Genomic DNA, 14,589 nt, shown 5'->3' with positions numbered 1-14,589 from the left:
CCTCTGGTGTTGTGTTTCTACGGCTTTGGCTCATTACTGGAACAGATGCTGACTTCAGAAGGTGCATGTCTCCATGTGGATCATTGGCCTGTGTTTGACTGCTGACAGAACAGCTGCAATATAAGTAGAAATTATAGCTTCACTTCCAAAATATGCTGCTTGATGAGCAGCAAAATACACATTACATTGTTTGCTGCAGCATCTTTGGTTTATAACACACAGCAATGAGTGTTTGAGAAGAACAGGAAATAAAGATTGTGAAAACCCTTTATTAATAATGGATACATGGATGGGATGAATAATAAAAGCCCTTTAATAATTAATGTTAACTATATCAGATGATTAATGTACTCAAGTCACTGTTGACTGTGTACAAAGATTTTGATGTTAACCTCCTAGTTATTTATTACATTATTGATTGAAAATAAAGTGAGCACATTTGATTGATACAAATTATTAAACATAAATGACATAGATGTTTAAACTACAATAAAAGGTAAAAAAAAAACAACACATTTTTTGAACCTCAGTTTCCTTTTCAGAATAAATATGTCGAGTCCAGAAACGCCGCCTCAGACCTTCTTCATCCGTTTTTTTGGTCTTTGGTTGAAGACTGGCGACGACCCCATTAGGGAGTCAGGCGAATGGGAGGCGTAGCTGCCATCCGATGCTGCGCCCCCGGGAGAGTGCGCCATGGCACCTCCTGAATCACTCATGGTGGACATGGGGCCGCCTTCCTCAAACACGTCTCCACCCAAGACACTGTGATGGTGGTGGTGGTGATGGTGGTGGTGATGGTGGCCAGCAGCCTGGCTCTCCTCCCCCTCCTGCGGTTCCATTTTGACATGTGGCCACAGAGGTGAGTTATTGGCTCCGCCCCCACCTTGTAAGACAAGATAGTCTATTAGAAAAGAATATAATAATCTAATAAATGATATGATCCATTTAGGTACTCAGGGATCTCCCCCTTTTTTTTAAACATCTGTATTAAAACCAAAAGTTCAGTTCATCTTATGATACACTGAATTCGGATTAGAACAAATAACTGGTAAAAACGTGGTATACTGAAAAGTACGGAAGCTCAAATTCAACTGCAGTTATTATGACCTTTGTTGCAGTTGGACTCTGTTTACTTAAACACAAAATGCAAGCTGGGAAACACTGATAGGCTGCGTTTGTACAGAGGCGATAAGGTCTCCACACCCCGTAAAAGGCTTTTCTCAGACCTTTTCCCAGTTTTAATGTGACCTATTAACAGTTGAATACAAAGTGAAAACTGAAATTTCAGAAAAACCTACAGTAACCTGGTTGCATAAATATGATCAAAGTGTCCAGGTCCAGTCATCGAGAGCCCCCGATCCAGACGGGTTTTCCATCTGGCTAGTGAAAAAAATGCTTCCATCAAGGAACCGGGTGACAGACTGTCATTCTTGGTAGGACAAAAATCCTGGCTGAGATGTGGCCCTCGAGGACTGGGTCTGGACAGCAGGCAGACTGTTTGAGTTAGAGCGTTTCAGCATGGCGCCTCGTTATTTGCCCATTTCTCTCAGCAGAAGCACTCCAGATCAGTCAGAAAGCCTCAGATCTCCTCACAGATGTTCAATTTGGATTTGGGTCTGACGGTGGACGATGATGCAGAGCTAGCCTCGTATAAGCACCTGCTCCCAGCTGAGCAAAATCCTGACTTCTTCAGACATAACACAGTCTCCCACAGGCTTTAGGGAGACTTCACGTTCCAGTTTTAACGAGACATCATCTGCTGACTGTTTTCACTGATCTTCTGGCTGACTGATCTCTTTAAATGAATCCCTCTGATGCTTGGGCAGCTCTTTATGAAGCACAACTTTTTCCTTATAAAATGCAACTAAGAAAATGGCCAGAAAATACTACTAAAATGATTTAACTTTATTTTGGATTAATTAGAGCAATCTGAGATTATGAAATTGAAACCTTTACTGTTAGCTACAAGGATCAACATAACAAAATAACCATGTTAATCTGCCTATCAATGGTAGAAATGCAATGCTTAACTATAAAAGCAAAAGCATTATGTACCATAGAACTAATGTAAAAACCTCACACTTGCTTTAAAATTATGGTCTCTTTTTAAAACCCAATTTAATCATACAGTAGCCTATCATCTATAAATTATATATTTAATGTTGTATTACTTACTCTATCATATTACCAAGCCCAGGCTTCTGACTGGGTCATAATAGGCTTGACTGACATTCCACTAATGAGTAAAGTCATAATGACTGGTACTCAAAATTAAGCTTGAACTGTCTCACCTGAGGTATGAGGAGAATTGTCACCATCCAGGCCTGATGTCAGTCTCTCATTGTGGGTACAAAGGACCCCCATGGGTAAGGCTTGGTCCCCAGAGGCCAGATCAGCCTCAGGCTCCTCGCTTACTGGGAAAGAAATATCACTCATGGGCTCCTCCTTGATCCTAATAGGTTTGGAGTCTTCTAGAGCCTTCTCAGGGTTCACCAAATGCTCATACTCCTCAGACAGATCCTTGCACACCTACAAGTGGAAAACTACAGGTAGCCACATTTCACTAGTGAAAGCCATCAGATAAGAAGTCAAATATGTTGCATCTATAATTATTGTTTTAGTTTCCAAAAACAAATGAAGACATCTAAAAAAAACGTAACAGGAGAGAGAAACGTGGACTAAATGATGCGTCAATGCAATTGTGTCACGCCAAATTCACCTGGAGCATATAGCTGTGGTAGTCTTTAATCCTGACTTGCCAGAAACGTTGCAGGGCCAGCACGCTGCCGATGCCCACCTCGTGGAAAACTTGCTCCACTACATCCGGAAAGGGACTGGCTCCCAGTCGAGCCTCTCGGTCTACCGCCACACGCAACAGGCGGGTGATGTGCAAGTAATGTTCATGGACCACATCAGTCAGGGTTTCCAGCACACTCTCCTGGGCCAACTCAAAGCCGGCATGTGCCAAGACTGTAGCCACTGATTGATACAAAAGCTGCCTACAGGAGGGCCAACTGAGTTCTATGACAGGCTCACCTTTGCCTCTAATGATTGGAAGAAAAACAGATGAGAAAGTAAATGTTGATTGGATGTTAAACTGACATAAAATAATGCATAAAATAATGACCAAATATGCCACTGAAGATCAACAGAACCAGATTGGTGAATTGGATATAAACCTCTGACAGAGGAATATTTGTGAGAAGTTACTGGAGCACTTCTGAACAAATAAAAGACAGATGGATTTACTTGTAAAAGTCACTTTCAGGGTCACTGTGACAGAGCTGAAAGGGCTGCCGGGGGCCTTTGCAGTCCGCAGGGAGCAGATCGTCTGGTAGAACAGGAGGTGTTGGAGGATGCAGGGGCAGGTTGACATCACCGTCTTCCGACCTGCTGCCACCTTCAGAGGACACCGAGCTGTGCCCCTGAGCCTGGGCCTGGGCTGCTGTCAGGAGCCCCCGTAGACGATGTGCATGCTGGCACAGCTGCACAGTGTGAATAGTCAGACTGCAGGGCTCCGAGGGGATGTCCAGCATCGTGGTGGGTCGTGGGCGCTGGGCTGAGGGCTGGTGCAGCGGAGGGTCCTGCATCTCTACTGAACGGAACTCTCGCTGAAGTAATTCAAAGGAACTTCGACTGGAGGGAACCCCTGCGGGCCCAGGGATCTCACCCCAATAACGCATCATGATGAGTTGATTTAGTCTGAAATCCAGGAAAGTTAAAATGTTTATTGCCGAACAACTGTATACAATGTTAAAACTTTAAAACAGCATTGCTTTAGTTACAATTATTTTACATTACATTATTAGTACTGTTTTTAATAAAATAATTATTATAATTATAACAAAAAATATATTCGTGTTTGAAGTGCATATTCCATTCAAGGTGTATGATAGTAATATGTCAAATAATTTCTTTAAGGAGATGCATATTTTAAATATTTGTAATCACAATTTTATCGCAATTGCCTGTACTGCTTAGATGGTTGAAATGGTTCGGGGGAACATCATTGATGTATTAAAGAAGTTCAGTGTGTTTCAAACAGAAAAAAGAAATCCAGGCGAGTGGAGCACAGCGACAGCGTTATCACATGTCTACGCAGTACACAATGCAACAAATCTCATTTGTTTGGTTAGTAACTTTTAGGATCAGGAAAACTTCCTCAGGGACTCACTGTGAACAAAACTGGCGAAATATTTTATTCTCGTATGCATCCAAAACCAAAGCAGCTCCAGGTCCTCGCTGTTTGTACACTGCGCATGTTCGAAACTGGACCCGTCAGTGAAAGAAGGTTCCCGTGGATGTGCCTGCTTAAATGTGTTGCTGTTATTATTATTATTATTATTATTATTATTATTATTATTATTATTATTGCTGCTCCTATTTTCAGGACCTGAACTCAAAGCTCTGAGTGCGTGTTGAGCCGCATTTTGTAATAACGGTGCATTTTGTAATAGACGTCCCAAATGTAATAACTTTTTTCATTTTATTTTGTAATAAAGCCGCATTTTGTAATAAATTGCCCCAACGCATTTTGTAATAAATTTTGCCGCATTATGTAATAAGTTATTACATTTTGAGAAGATTATTACAAAATGCACTTGCAACTTTTTTATTCTCTAGAAAATGTAATAACATGGTGCATTATGTAATAATACCTATTATTGTTGTTTGTTAAACAATGAATTTATACAAGAGTGACTTTTGCTGTTTTTTATGCAATTTCCCTTAGCGCTATGTAGCCCAATAAATCTATGTATGACAGAATACTCCAAATATAACTTTAGTTGCCTATTTGAAGTTTTGAATTATATAGGCCAATAACTTGTGGCCAAATTCAAAGCTCTACATGGTCTGTCACTCAGCCAGGGAGGGGAGGGCAGCTGTAATCTGATTGGCTACTGCATCAGTTCTACAAAGATCATGGGCTGCTTGCATGCTTAATTGAGACAGCCAACATAGTTCAATATGATGCCAGGTATGAAAAAACTGTGCCAAATATTATCTGTGCAATTGAATATATGGAAGTATAAAGACATTTTGCAGTTGATCTAAAGTTATGTAGACGTTTTGCCCTTGATAAGAAATTATATGACTGAATTTAAACCTGCATTGTCCAAGTTATGCTCACTGCATTAAATCTATGCCTCTCCAGTTAATAATAAAGTTAATAACTTAAAGCAGAACACATCTGAAGGAAAACTGTGCATGTGCAAAAAAACTACACCGCATATGGTCTTACACTGGGTAGAACCCTTCATTTTTTATTATTTTGAGTGTACATTATAGGGTTTTTTATCAGAAGGAATAAATAAAACTGCCAATAAAACTTTGGGGTTGAACTTTTTTTTGTCATTGTAAGAACATCAACTGTATTTTGCAGATCTTAATTAATTTGGATAACAAATAACTTAATAGCTGTTTTGCTCTAAAATGGCTTAAGATGAATGCCAAACTTTACAGTTCCAAGCTGTTTCAAAGTTTGCCTCTGTTCACCCCTCTCATGTTTTATTCTGTGGGCAGATCTTCATTGTGAACAACAGCTTTGATAGTTGTGCTTCGCCCTTCACTGTAAGTCTAATTATGTAGTTTAATTTACTAATTCACTTCTTCCTAATTTAGCCATATGGAGAATATTGGATAAGAGAGCAATACCTTCCCTGTGTGAAGTCACTGAAAACCATTGGCTGAATGAGTGAAGCTGAATACCTAACATTCCATGCAATGAATTAAAACAGTCATAAATAGTAAGCATTGAAATAGCTATTAAAAGGCTAAAAATGTTATAACAGGTGTGAAAACAATAAATTTGTTAAAACCTTGTTTTTCAGTATTCCTACAAAAGCAGTGTCCTCTTTAATGATAGCATCCTTTATTGAGACAAATCTAGGGCTATAACATAAGATCAACATTCATAAAGCAATTTGAATTATGGTACTGTGATGCCGCAGGTGGGTGGGGGGTTATCAAAATAATTAAAAAATAATAAAAAATAATCAATATACCTTCTTAAATATTAATTCAAACACAAAAATGGTTCTTCGTGTAGGATAAAACTAGTGCGACCCGGCTGCGAAAAAAGACACATTCTAAAAAATCCAAGACAGCACCATCAAAGAGAGGCCTAAACCCACTTTTGTTTCAGTACACACACACACAGACAGACTAGAGGAATTTATGTCCATGGAGTTAAGCATTCGATAAGACCTTGACCCAGATGGAAATTGTCAGTTTGCAGACATGGCTGACCAGCTATCCACCCTTGGAATATTTAGATCACCAGAAAGCTTCAGAGATGAAATTGTCCAAGACCTCAGGAATTATCCATACATTGGAAATGGAACACTCTTGATCAACTTTGTCGATGGCAATGACTGGGATGGATACTTGGAAAGAATGGCCAAAACTGGAACCTATGGTGACCACATTACACTGCAAAGAGCATCTGAAATTTTCCAGGTCCAGTTTCTTGTAATTTCCTCTCTGGGAATCAATGCCTCAACTATTGTATCAGAGTCAAACGTCCCCTAGAACTTGTCCCTTAATGTGCACTCGTCTCTTCACATAAAATGTCCCAGGCGTCTTTTTCTTTACCCAAGAAAACTGCGGCGCGCGACCTTTTCCAGGCAAATGCAGAGCTGCAGGGAAATTAGGTTTTTTTGGCTTTACAGTCAATCAAACGGAGCCGCACGACTGAGCCTCCTTCTCGTGACCCGGGAAAAAAAAGGAAAACACAGAAACAATCACTTCAGTTAATGCAGCTCACGCTTTTCTAATGCAGTTGTTATGTAAGATATTATTAATTTGAGTGGCTCCAGGTAAAAAATGGGCTGCGTGTGAACTTTACAACAGGTCGCTGCAGCGCTTGTTTTGACGTGTGTGTATGCGCTCACATTTACCACATATCGAGTACCACAACCATCCTACAATCATGTTTCATTCTACCGGTTCCAAATTTTATAGCAACGTTTTGAATCAGTTACGGTGGCCGAGAAGTGCGAAGCACTTTTATGAAGCCGGAGACAAATTTACATTTTAGAAAATGCTTTTACAAACAAACATTTTTACAAACATTTTTGCAAATGCCGAGACAAAATTACAAGTGACGGAACACTTTTACAAGCGGCTGGAACACTTTTACAAGTAACTTTTTCAACCGGAAAGGGAATGTATCAACTGTCGAATAGAACTGGAAGTGATAAAAACGTTCATTGTGACATTGTGAGGCCAAAGTAGATAAAAGGCTTGAATTCAAAGCCATTGAGCTTCGATCATAAATTGCTTAAAATAAAAATTGAAACAAAAACAGACAATAACCATTATAGGTTAAGCTGAAAAACCACCATTACCTGAAGACAACTCATTTCTCTCCAGTCGCATAGATTTTTTGATTCAGAATCAGATCAGCCTCATTCTTCGATCACTCAACCGAGCATCACCCTCTAAGATAGATAAGGTACGTACTGACGTGCGCACTGGTTAAAGTTAGAAAGGTAAGTGATTGGGAGTTGATGATTGGGATCAAGTTGAGCTCTGCTGGCAACTCGACCAAATTCTAAGTTAGGCTGGTTTAATGCAAGTCACAGTGGTGGGGGCGAGGCTTGTGTTCCTTGTGCCGGGCCCTCTGAAACTGTAGCCTAACTCGGCCTTGCTCACGCCGTAATGATTGGCAGGGGCGTGAGCCTCTCACCTGTGCTATTCTTGGCTGGGGAGGGGGCTGGAGCAGCGAACGGATCTGTCAATAACTTTGTTTAAGTTTGAGTGGTCATGGCAGTGGCTTTTTTTTGTTTCTGATTCAGGCTTCAGAAGATGGGGTGCTGCTTTAGTGGGGAGAGTACTACAGGCGAGTGTAGTGAAAGCATCAGTCTGCCAGACTCCCCGTCCTACGGTGGACGGAGCAAGATAACGGTGGAGCTCAAGCAGCCCAAGCTTGCATGCCCACAGCATGCAAGCTTGGATGAAGAGGTTACAGGAGACAGCAGTAAGAAAGAAACTGAGGTTTTTGGGAATCCTGATATCGTCTCTAATCTTACCACGGTGAAGACACACGAAAAGAAGCCGGACCAACACACAATTATGGATCCTGAGCCCAGCGTGACACGTGGTGTCGGGCCCATCCTTGAATCGCATCCCTGTGTGGCGCTGCCCAGACTGAGCACAGGCGAGAACAACACTCCAGATGGGTCAAAGCCGTCCAAGCCGGTCCGGTCAACCTTCGTTGGGCCACCGTCCGTTGCCGTCATGGTGAATGAGGCGTCAGGTGACCAGAAGAGGCCGACGGTAGATCCAAAATCTCAATGTGACGATAAGGACGAGGAGGAGGTGCGTGTTGAAATACCAACACTTCCACCTGGACCAGACACTGGTTCAATACCAACACCTCCTCCTGAACCAGACACTGGTTCACGACCAACACTTCCACCTGGACCAGACACTGGTTCACTAACAACACCTCCTCCTGGACCAGACACTGGTTCAATACCAACACCTCCTCCTGAACCAGACACTGGTTCACGACCAACACTTCCACCTGGACCAGACACTGGTTCACTAACAACAGTTCCTCCTGGACCAGACACTGGTTCAATACCAACACCTCCTCCTGAACCAGACACTGGTTCACTACCAACACTTCCTCCTGGACCAGACACTGGTTCACGACCAACACTTCCACCTGGACCAGACACTGGTTCACTAACAACACTTCCTCCTGGACCAGACACTGGTTCACTACCAACACTTCCTCCTGGACCAGACACTGGTTCACTGGATACTGATGTCAGGACCTCAGGATCTCAAAATGTCAAAAATCTTATTAAATTGTATGGTCAAGAACATCGCCCTGGATCCACCAAGTCTGACTGGCAGGACAATGCAGCTCTCAAACGCCCGTGGCTTCCAGATAATTCACGTGTATGTAAAATCCCGAATTTACGGAAAAACCTCATTTCGGCTCAAGATGCACCTGAAGACCTTCCTCCTGGACTAGACACTGGTTCACCGGATAGGACCTCGTCTCAAAATGTCAAAAATCTTATAAAATTGTACAGTCAAGAACATCGCCCTGGATCCACCAAGTCTGACTGGCAGGACAATGCAGCTCTCAAATGCCCGTGGCTTCCAGATAATTCACGTGTATGTAAAATCCTGAATTTATGGAAAAACCTCATTTCGGCTGAAGACGCAGCTGAAGACCTTCCTCCTGGACCAGACACTGGTTCACCAGATCCTGATTTCAAGACTTTGTCTCAAAATGTCAAAAATCTTATAAAATTGTACGGTCAGGAATATCGGCCCGGATCCACCAAGTCTGACTGGCAGGACAATGCAGCTCTCAAATGCCAAAACGTCATTTCGGCTCAAGACGCACCTGAAGACCTCGGTACCCCTTGAACTGGCCATCAGCACAGTGGCACTCGATCTTTCCATCCATTACCTTAATTAAGAATTCAGACATGGTTTTGGGGGGGGGGGGTGTTAAAATTGGGTTTAGGTTAGAAATGTGAGGATGTCTGTATATGTGTAACACAAATATCGCCAGTTTTGTGAAATGATTAAAAATGTAAAATTTGCAGCCTGAGCCTGAATAAGGGGATCTAAGGTCAACATCCTTCTTTCACTCTCTCACTCACTCATTTGCTACCGCTTGTTCCTCCACTGAGGGTCGCCGGGGGACTGGAGCCTATCCCAGCACAATGGGTGGAGGCAGGGTACACCCTGGACTGGACGCCAGTCAATCGCAGGGCTAACACTCACTCACTCTCACTCATTTTCTACCGCTTGTTCCTCCACTGAGGGTCGCGGGGGGGCTGGAGCCTATCCCAGCTCAATGGGCGGAGGCAGGGTACACCCTGGATTGGTCGCCAGTCAATCGCAGGGCTAACACATACAGACACACAACCATTCACTCTCACACTCACACCTACGGGCAATTTAGAGTTTCCAATTAGCCTAATCCCCAATCATGCATGTCTTTGGACTGTGGGAGGAAGCCGGAGTACCCGGAGAGAACCCACGCAGGCACAGGGAGAACATGCAAACTCCACACAGAAAGTCCCCAATCAATCCCAACCGGGGATCGAACCCGGGGCCTTCTTGCTGTGAGGCAACAGTGCTAACCACCACACCACCGTGCCACCCAACATCCTTCTTTCTTTATCTAAAACCTCATTCAGCAGTCCGTCTTCCGAAGGATGCCTCTAATGGGGTAAAATGGCCACATGGTCTATTCAAACACATTTTCAAATAAAGCCAATTTACCAGTGAGAGGAGTGTTGAGCCGCATTTTGTAATAACGGTGCATTTTGTAATAAACGTCCAAAACGTGTAAACTTTTTCATTTCACTTTGTAATAAACTGCCGCATTTTGTAATAAACTGCCCCAACGCATTTTGTAATAAATTTTGCTGCATTATGTAACAAGTTATTACATTTTGAGAAGATTATTACAAAATGCACTTGCACTTGCAAACATATATTGTCACCTTTTAGAAAACGCTTTTACAAAAAAACGCTTTTACAAACAAACATTTTTGCAAATGCCGAGACAAAATTACAAGTGACGGAACACTTTTACAAGCGGCTGGAACACTTTTACAAGTAACTTTTTCAACCGGAAAGGGAATGCATCAACTGTCGAATAGAACTGGAAGTGATAAAAACGTTCATTGTGACATTGTGAGGCCAAAGTAGATAAAAGGCTTGAATTCAAAGCCATTGAGCTTTGATCATAAATTGCTTAAAATAAAAATTGAAACAAAAACAGACAATAACCATTATAGGTTAAGCTGAAAAACCACCATTACCTGAAGACAACTCATTTCTCTCCAGTCGCATAGATTTTTTGATTCAGAATCAGATCAGCCTCATTCTTCGATCACTCAACCGAGCATCACCCTCTAAGATAGATAAGGTACGTACTGACGTGCACACTGGTTAAAGTTAGAAAGGTAAGTGATTGGGAGTTGATGATTGGGATCAAGTTGAGCTCTGCTGGCAACTCGACCAAATTCTAAGTTAGGCTGGTTTAATGCAAGTCACAGTGGTGGGGGCGAGGCTTGTGTTCCTTGTGCCGGGCCCTCTGAAACTGTAGCCTAACTCGGCCTTGCTCACGCCGTAATGATTGGCAGGGGCGTGAGCCTCTCACCTGTGCTATTCTTGGCTGGGGAGGGGGCTGGAGCAGCGAACGGATCTGTCAATAACTTTGTTTAAGTTTGAGTGGTCATGGCAGTGGCTTTTTTTTGTTTCTGATTCAGGCTTCAGAAGATGGGGTGCTGCTTTAGTGGGGAGAGTACTACAGGCGAGTGTAGTGAAAGCATCAGTCTGCCAGACTCCCCGTCCTACGGTGGACGGAGCAAGATAACGGTGGAGCTCAAGCAGCCCAAGCTTGCATGCCCACAGCATGCAAGCTTGGATGAAGAGGTTACAGGAGACAGCAGTAAGAAAGAAACTGAGGTTTTTGGGAATCCTGATATCGTCTCTAATCTTACCACGGTGAAGACACACGAAAAGAAGCCGGACCAACACACAATTATGGATCCTGAGCCCAGCGTGACACGTGGTGTCGGGCCCATCCTTGAATCGCATCCCTGTGTGGCGCTGCCCAGACTGAGCACAGGCGAGAACAACACTCCAGATGGGTCAAAGCCGTCCAAGCCGGTCCGGTCAACCTTGGTTGGGCCACCGTCCGTTGCCGTCATGGTGAATGAGGCGTCAGGTGACCAGAAGAGGCCGACGGTAGATCCAAAATCTCAATGTGACGATAAGGACGAGGAGGAGGTGCGTGTTGAAATACCAAAACTTCCACCTGGACCAGACACTGGTTCAATACCAACACCTCCTCCTGAACCAGACACTGGTTCACGACCAACACTTCCACCTGGACCAGACACTGGTTCACTAACAACACCTCCTCCTGGACCAGACACTGGTTCAATACCAACACCTCCTCCTGAACCAGACACTGGTTCACGACCAACACTTCCACCTGGACCAGACACTGGTTCACTAACAACACCTCCTCCTGGACCAGACACTGGTTCAATACCAACACCTCCTCCTGAACCAGACACTGGTTCACGACCAACACTTCCACCTGGACCAGACACTGGTTCACTAACAACAGTTCCTCCTGGACCAGACACTGGTTCAATACCAACACCTCCTCCTGAACCAGACACTGGTTCACGACCAACACTTCCACCTGGACCAGACACTGGTTCACTAACAACAGTTCCTCCTGGACCAGACACTGGTTCAATACCAACACCTCCTCCTGAACCAGACACTGGTTCACTACCAACACTTCCTCCTGGACCAGACACTGGTTCACGACCAACACTTCCACCTGGACCAGACACTGGTTCACTAACAACACTTCCTCCTGGACCAGACACTGGTTCACTACCAACACTTCCTCCTGGACCAGACACTGGTTCACTGGATACTGATGTCAGGACCTCAGGATCTCAAAATGTCAAAAATCTTATTAAATTGTATGGTCAAGAACATCGCCCTGGATCCACCAAGTCTGACTGGCAGGACAATGCAGCTCTCAAACGCCCGTGGCTTCCAGATAATTCACGTGTATGTAAAATCCCGAATTTACGGAAAAACCTAATTTCGGCTCAAGATGCACCTGAAGACCTTCCTCCTGGACTAGACACTGGTTCACCGGATAGGACCTCATCTCAAAATGTCAAAAATCTTATAAAATTGTACAGTCAAGAACATCGCCCTGGATCCACCAAGTCTGACTGGCAGGACAATGCAGCTCTCAAATGCCCGTGGCTTCCAGATAATTCACGTGTATGTAAAATCCTGAATTTATGGAAAAACCTCATTTCGGCTGAAGACGCACCTGAAGACCTTCCTCCTGGACCAGACACTGGCTCACCAGATCCTGATTTCAAGACTTTGTCTCAAAATGTCAAAAATCTTATAAAATTGTACGGTCAGGAATATCGGCCCGGATCCACCAAGTCTGACTGGCAGGACAATGCAGCTCTCAAATGCCAAAACGTCATTTCGGCTCAAGACACACCTGAAGACCTCGGTACCCCTTGAACTGGCCATCAGCACAGTGGCACTCGATCTTTCCATCCATTACCTTAATTAAGAATTCAGACATGGTTTTGGGGGGGGGGGTGTTAAAATTGGGTTTAGGTTAGAAATGTGAGGATGTCTGTATATGTGTAACACAAATATCGCCAGTTTTGTGAAATGATTAAAAATGTAAAATTTGCAGCCTGAGCCTGAATAAGGGGATCAAAGGTGAACATCCTTCTTTCACTCTCTCACTCACTCATTTGCTACCGCTTGTTCCTCCACTGAGGGTCGCGGGGGGACTGGAGCCTATCCCAGCACAATGGGCGGAGGCAGGGTACACCCTGGACTGGACGCCAGTCAATCGCAGGGCTAACACTCACTCACTCTCACTCATTTTCTACCGCTTGTTCCTCCACTGAGGGTCGCGGGGGGGCTGGAGCCTATCCCAGCTCAATGGGCGGAGGCAGGGTACACCCTGGATTGGTCGCCAGTCAATCGCAGGGCTAACACATACAGACACACAACCATTCACTCTCACACTCACACCTACGGGCAATTTAGAGTTTCCAATTAGCCTAATCCCCAATCATGCATGTCTTTGGACTGTGGGAGGAAGCCGGAGTACCCGGAGAGAACCCACGCAGGCACAGGGAGAACATGCAAACTCCACACAGAAAGTCCCCAATCAATCCCAACCGGGGATCGAACCCGGGGCCTTCTTGCTGTGAGGCAACAGTGCTAACCACCACACCACCGTGCCGCCCAACATCCTTCTTTCTTTATCTAAAACCTCATTCAGCAGTCCGTCTTCCCAAGGATGCCTCTAATGGGGTAAAATGGCCACATGGTCTATTCAAACAGATTTTCAAATAAAGCCAATTTACCAGTGAGAGGAGTGTTGAGCCGCATTTTGTAATAACGGTGCATTTTGTAATAAACGTCCAAAACGTGTTAACTTTTTCATTTCACTTTGTAATAAACTGCCGCATTTTGTAATAAACTGCCCCAACGCATTTTGTAATAAATTTTGCTGCATTATGTAACAAGTTATTACATTTTGAGAAGATTATTACAAAATGCACTTGCACTTGCAAACATATATTGTCACCTTTTAGAAAACGCTTTTACAAAAAAACGCTTTTACAAACAAACATTTTTGCAAATGCCGAGACAAATTACAAGTGACGGAACACTTTTACAAGCGGCTGGAACACTTTTACAAGTAACTTTTTCAACCGGAAAGGGAATGTATCAACTGTCGAATAGAACTGGAAGTGATAAAAACGTTCATTGTGACATTGTGAGGCCAAAGTAGATAAAAGGCTTGAATTCAAAGCCATTGAGCTTTGATCATAAATTGCTTAAAATAAAAATTGAAACAAAAACAGACAATAACCATTATAGGTTAAGCTGAAAAACCACCATTACCTGAAGACAACTCATTTCTCTCCAGTCGCATAGATTTTTTGATTCAGAATCAGATCAGCCTCATTCTTCGATCACTCAACCGAGCATCACCCTCTAAGATAGATAAGGTACGTA

The 14,589-nt window shown here is 43.5% G+C and overlaps 1 protein-coding gene across 1 annotated transcript; it reads right to left on the bottom strand.

The window, feature by feature from the left end:
• Positions 1 to 249: 249 nt before the first annotated feature.
• supt7l (SPT7 like, STAGA complex subunit gamma) lies at positions 250 to 4,297 on the bottom strand. Its single transcript, XM_003962286.3, has 5 exons — positions 4,175 to 4,297; positions 3,250 to 3,702; positions 2,720 to 3,044; positions 2,292 to 2,529; positions 250 to 883 (listed from the first exon to the last, which is right to left on the bottom strand). The coding sequence occupies exons 2-5, from the start codon at positions 3,684 to 3,686 to the stop codon at positions 573 to 575; spliced, it is 1,311 nt and encodes a 436-aa protein (XP_003962335.1). The 5' UTR covers positions 3,687 to 3,702; positions 4,175 to 4,297; the 3' UTR covers positions 250 to 572.
• Positions 4,298 to 14,589: the final 10,292 nt, after the last annotated feature.

Source organism: Takifugu rubripes, chromosome 2 (genome assembly GCF_901000725.2).
Source record: "Takifugu rubripes chromosome 2, fTakRub1.2, whole genome shotgun sequence".
Taxonomy (NCBI): domain Eukaryota; kingdom Metazoa; phylum Chordata; class Actinopteri; order Tetraodontiformes; family Tetraodontidae; genus Takifugu; species Takifugu rubripes.
This window is presented reverse-complemented; position numbering and strand designations above follow the sequence as displayed.

Coding starts and splice junctions, on each gene's coding strand:
- supt7l (XM_003962286.3), bottom strand. CDS start 3,686: ATGATGCGTTATTGGGGTGAGATCCCTGGGCCCGCAGGGGTTCCCTCC. Junction 3,045..3,249: donor CCTGAAAGTGACTTTTACAA/GTAAATCCATCT, acceptor TCCAATCATTAG/AGGCAAAGGTGAGCCTGTCA. Junction 2,530..2,719: donor ACCACAGCTATATGCTCCAG/GTGAATTTGGCG, acceptor TTCCACTTGTAG/GTGTGCAAGGATCTGTCTGA.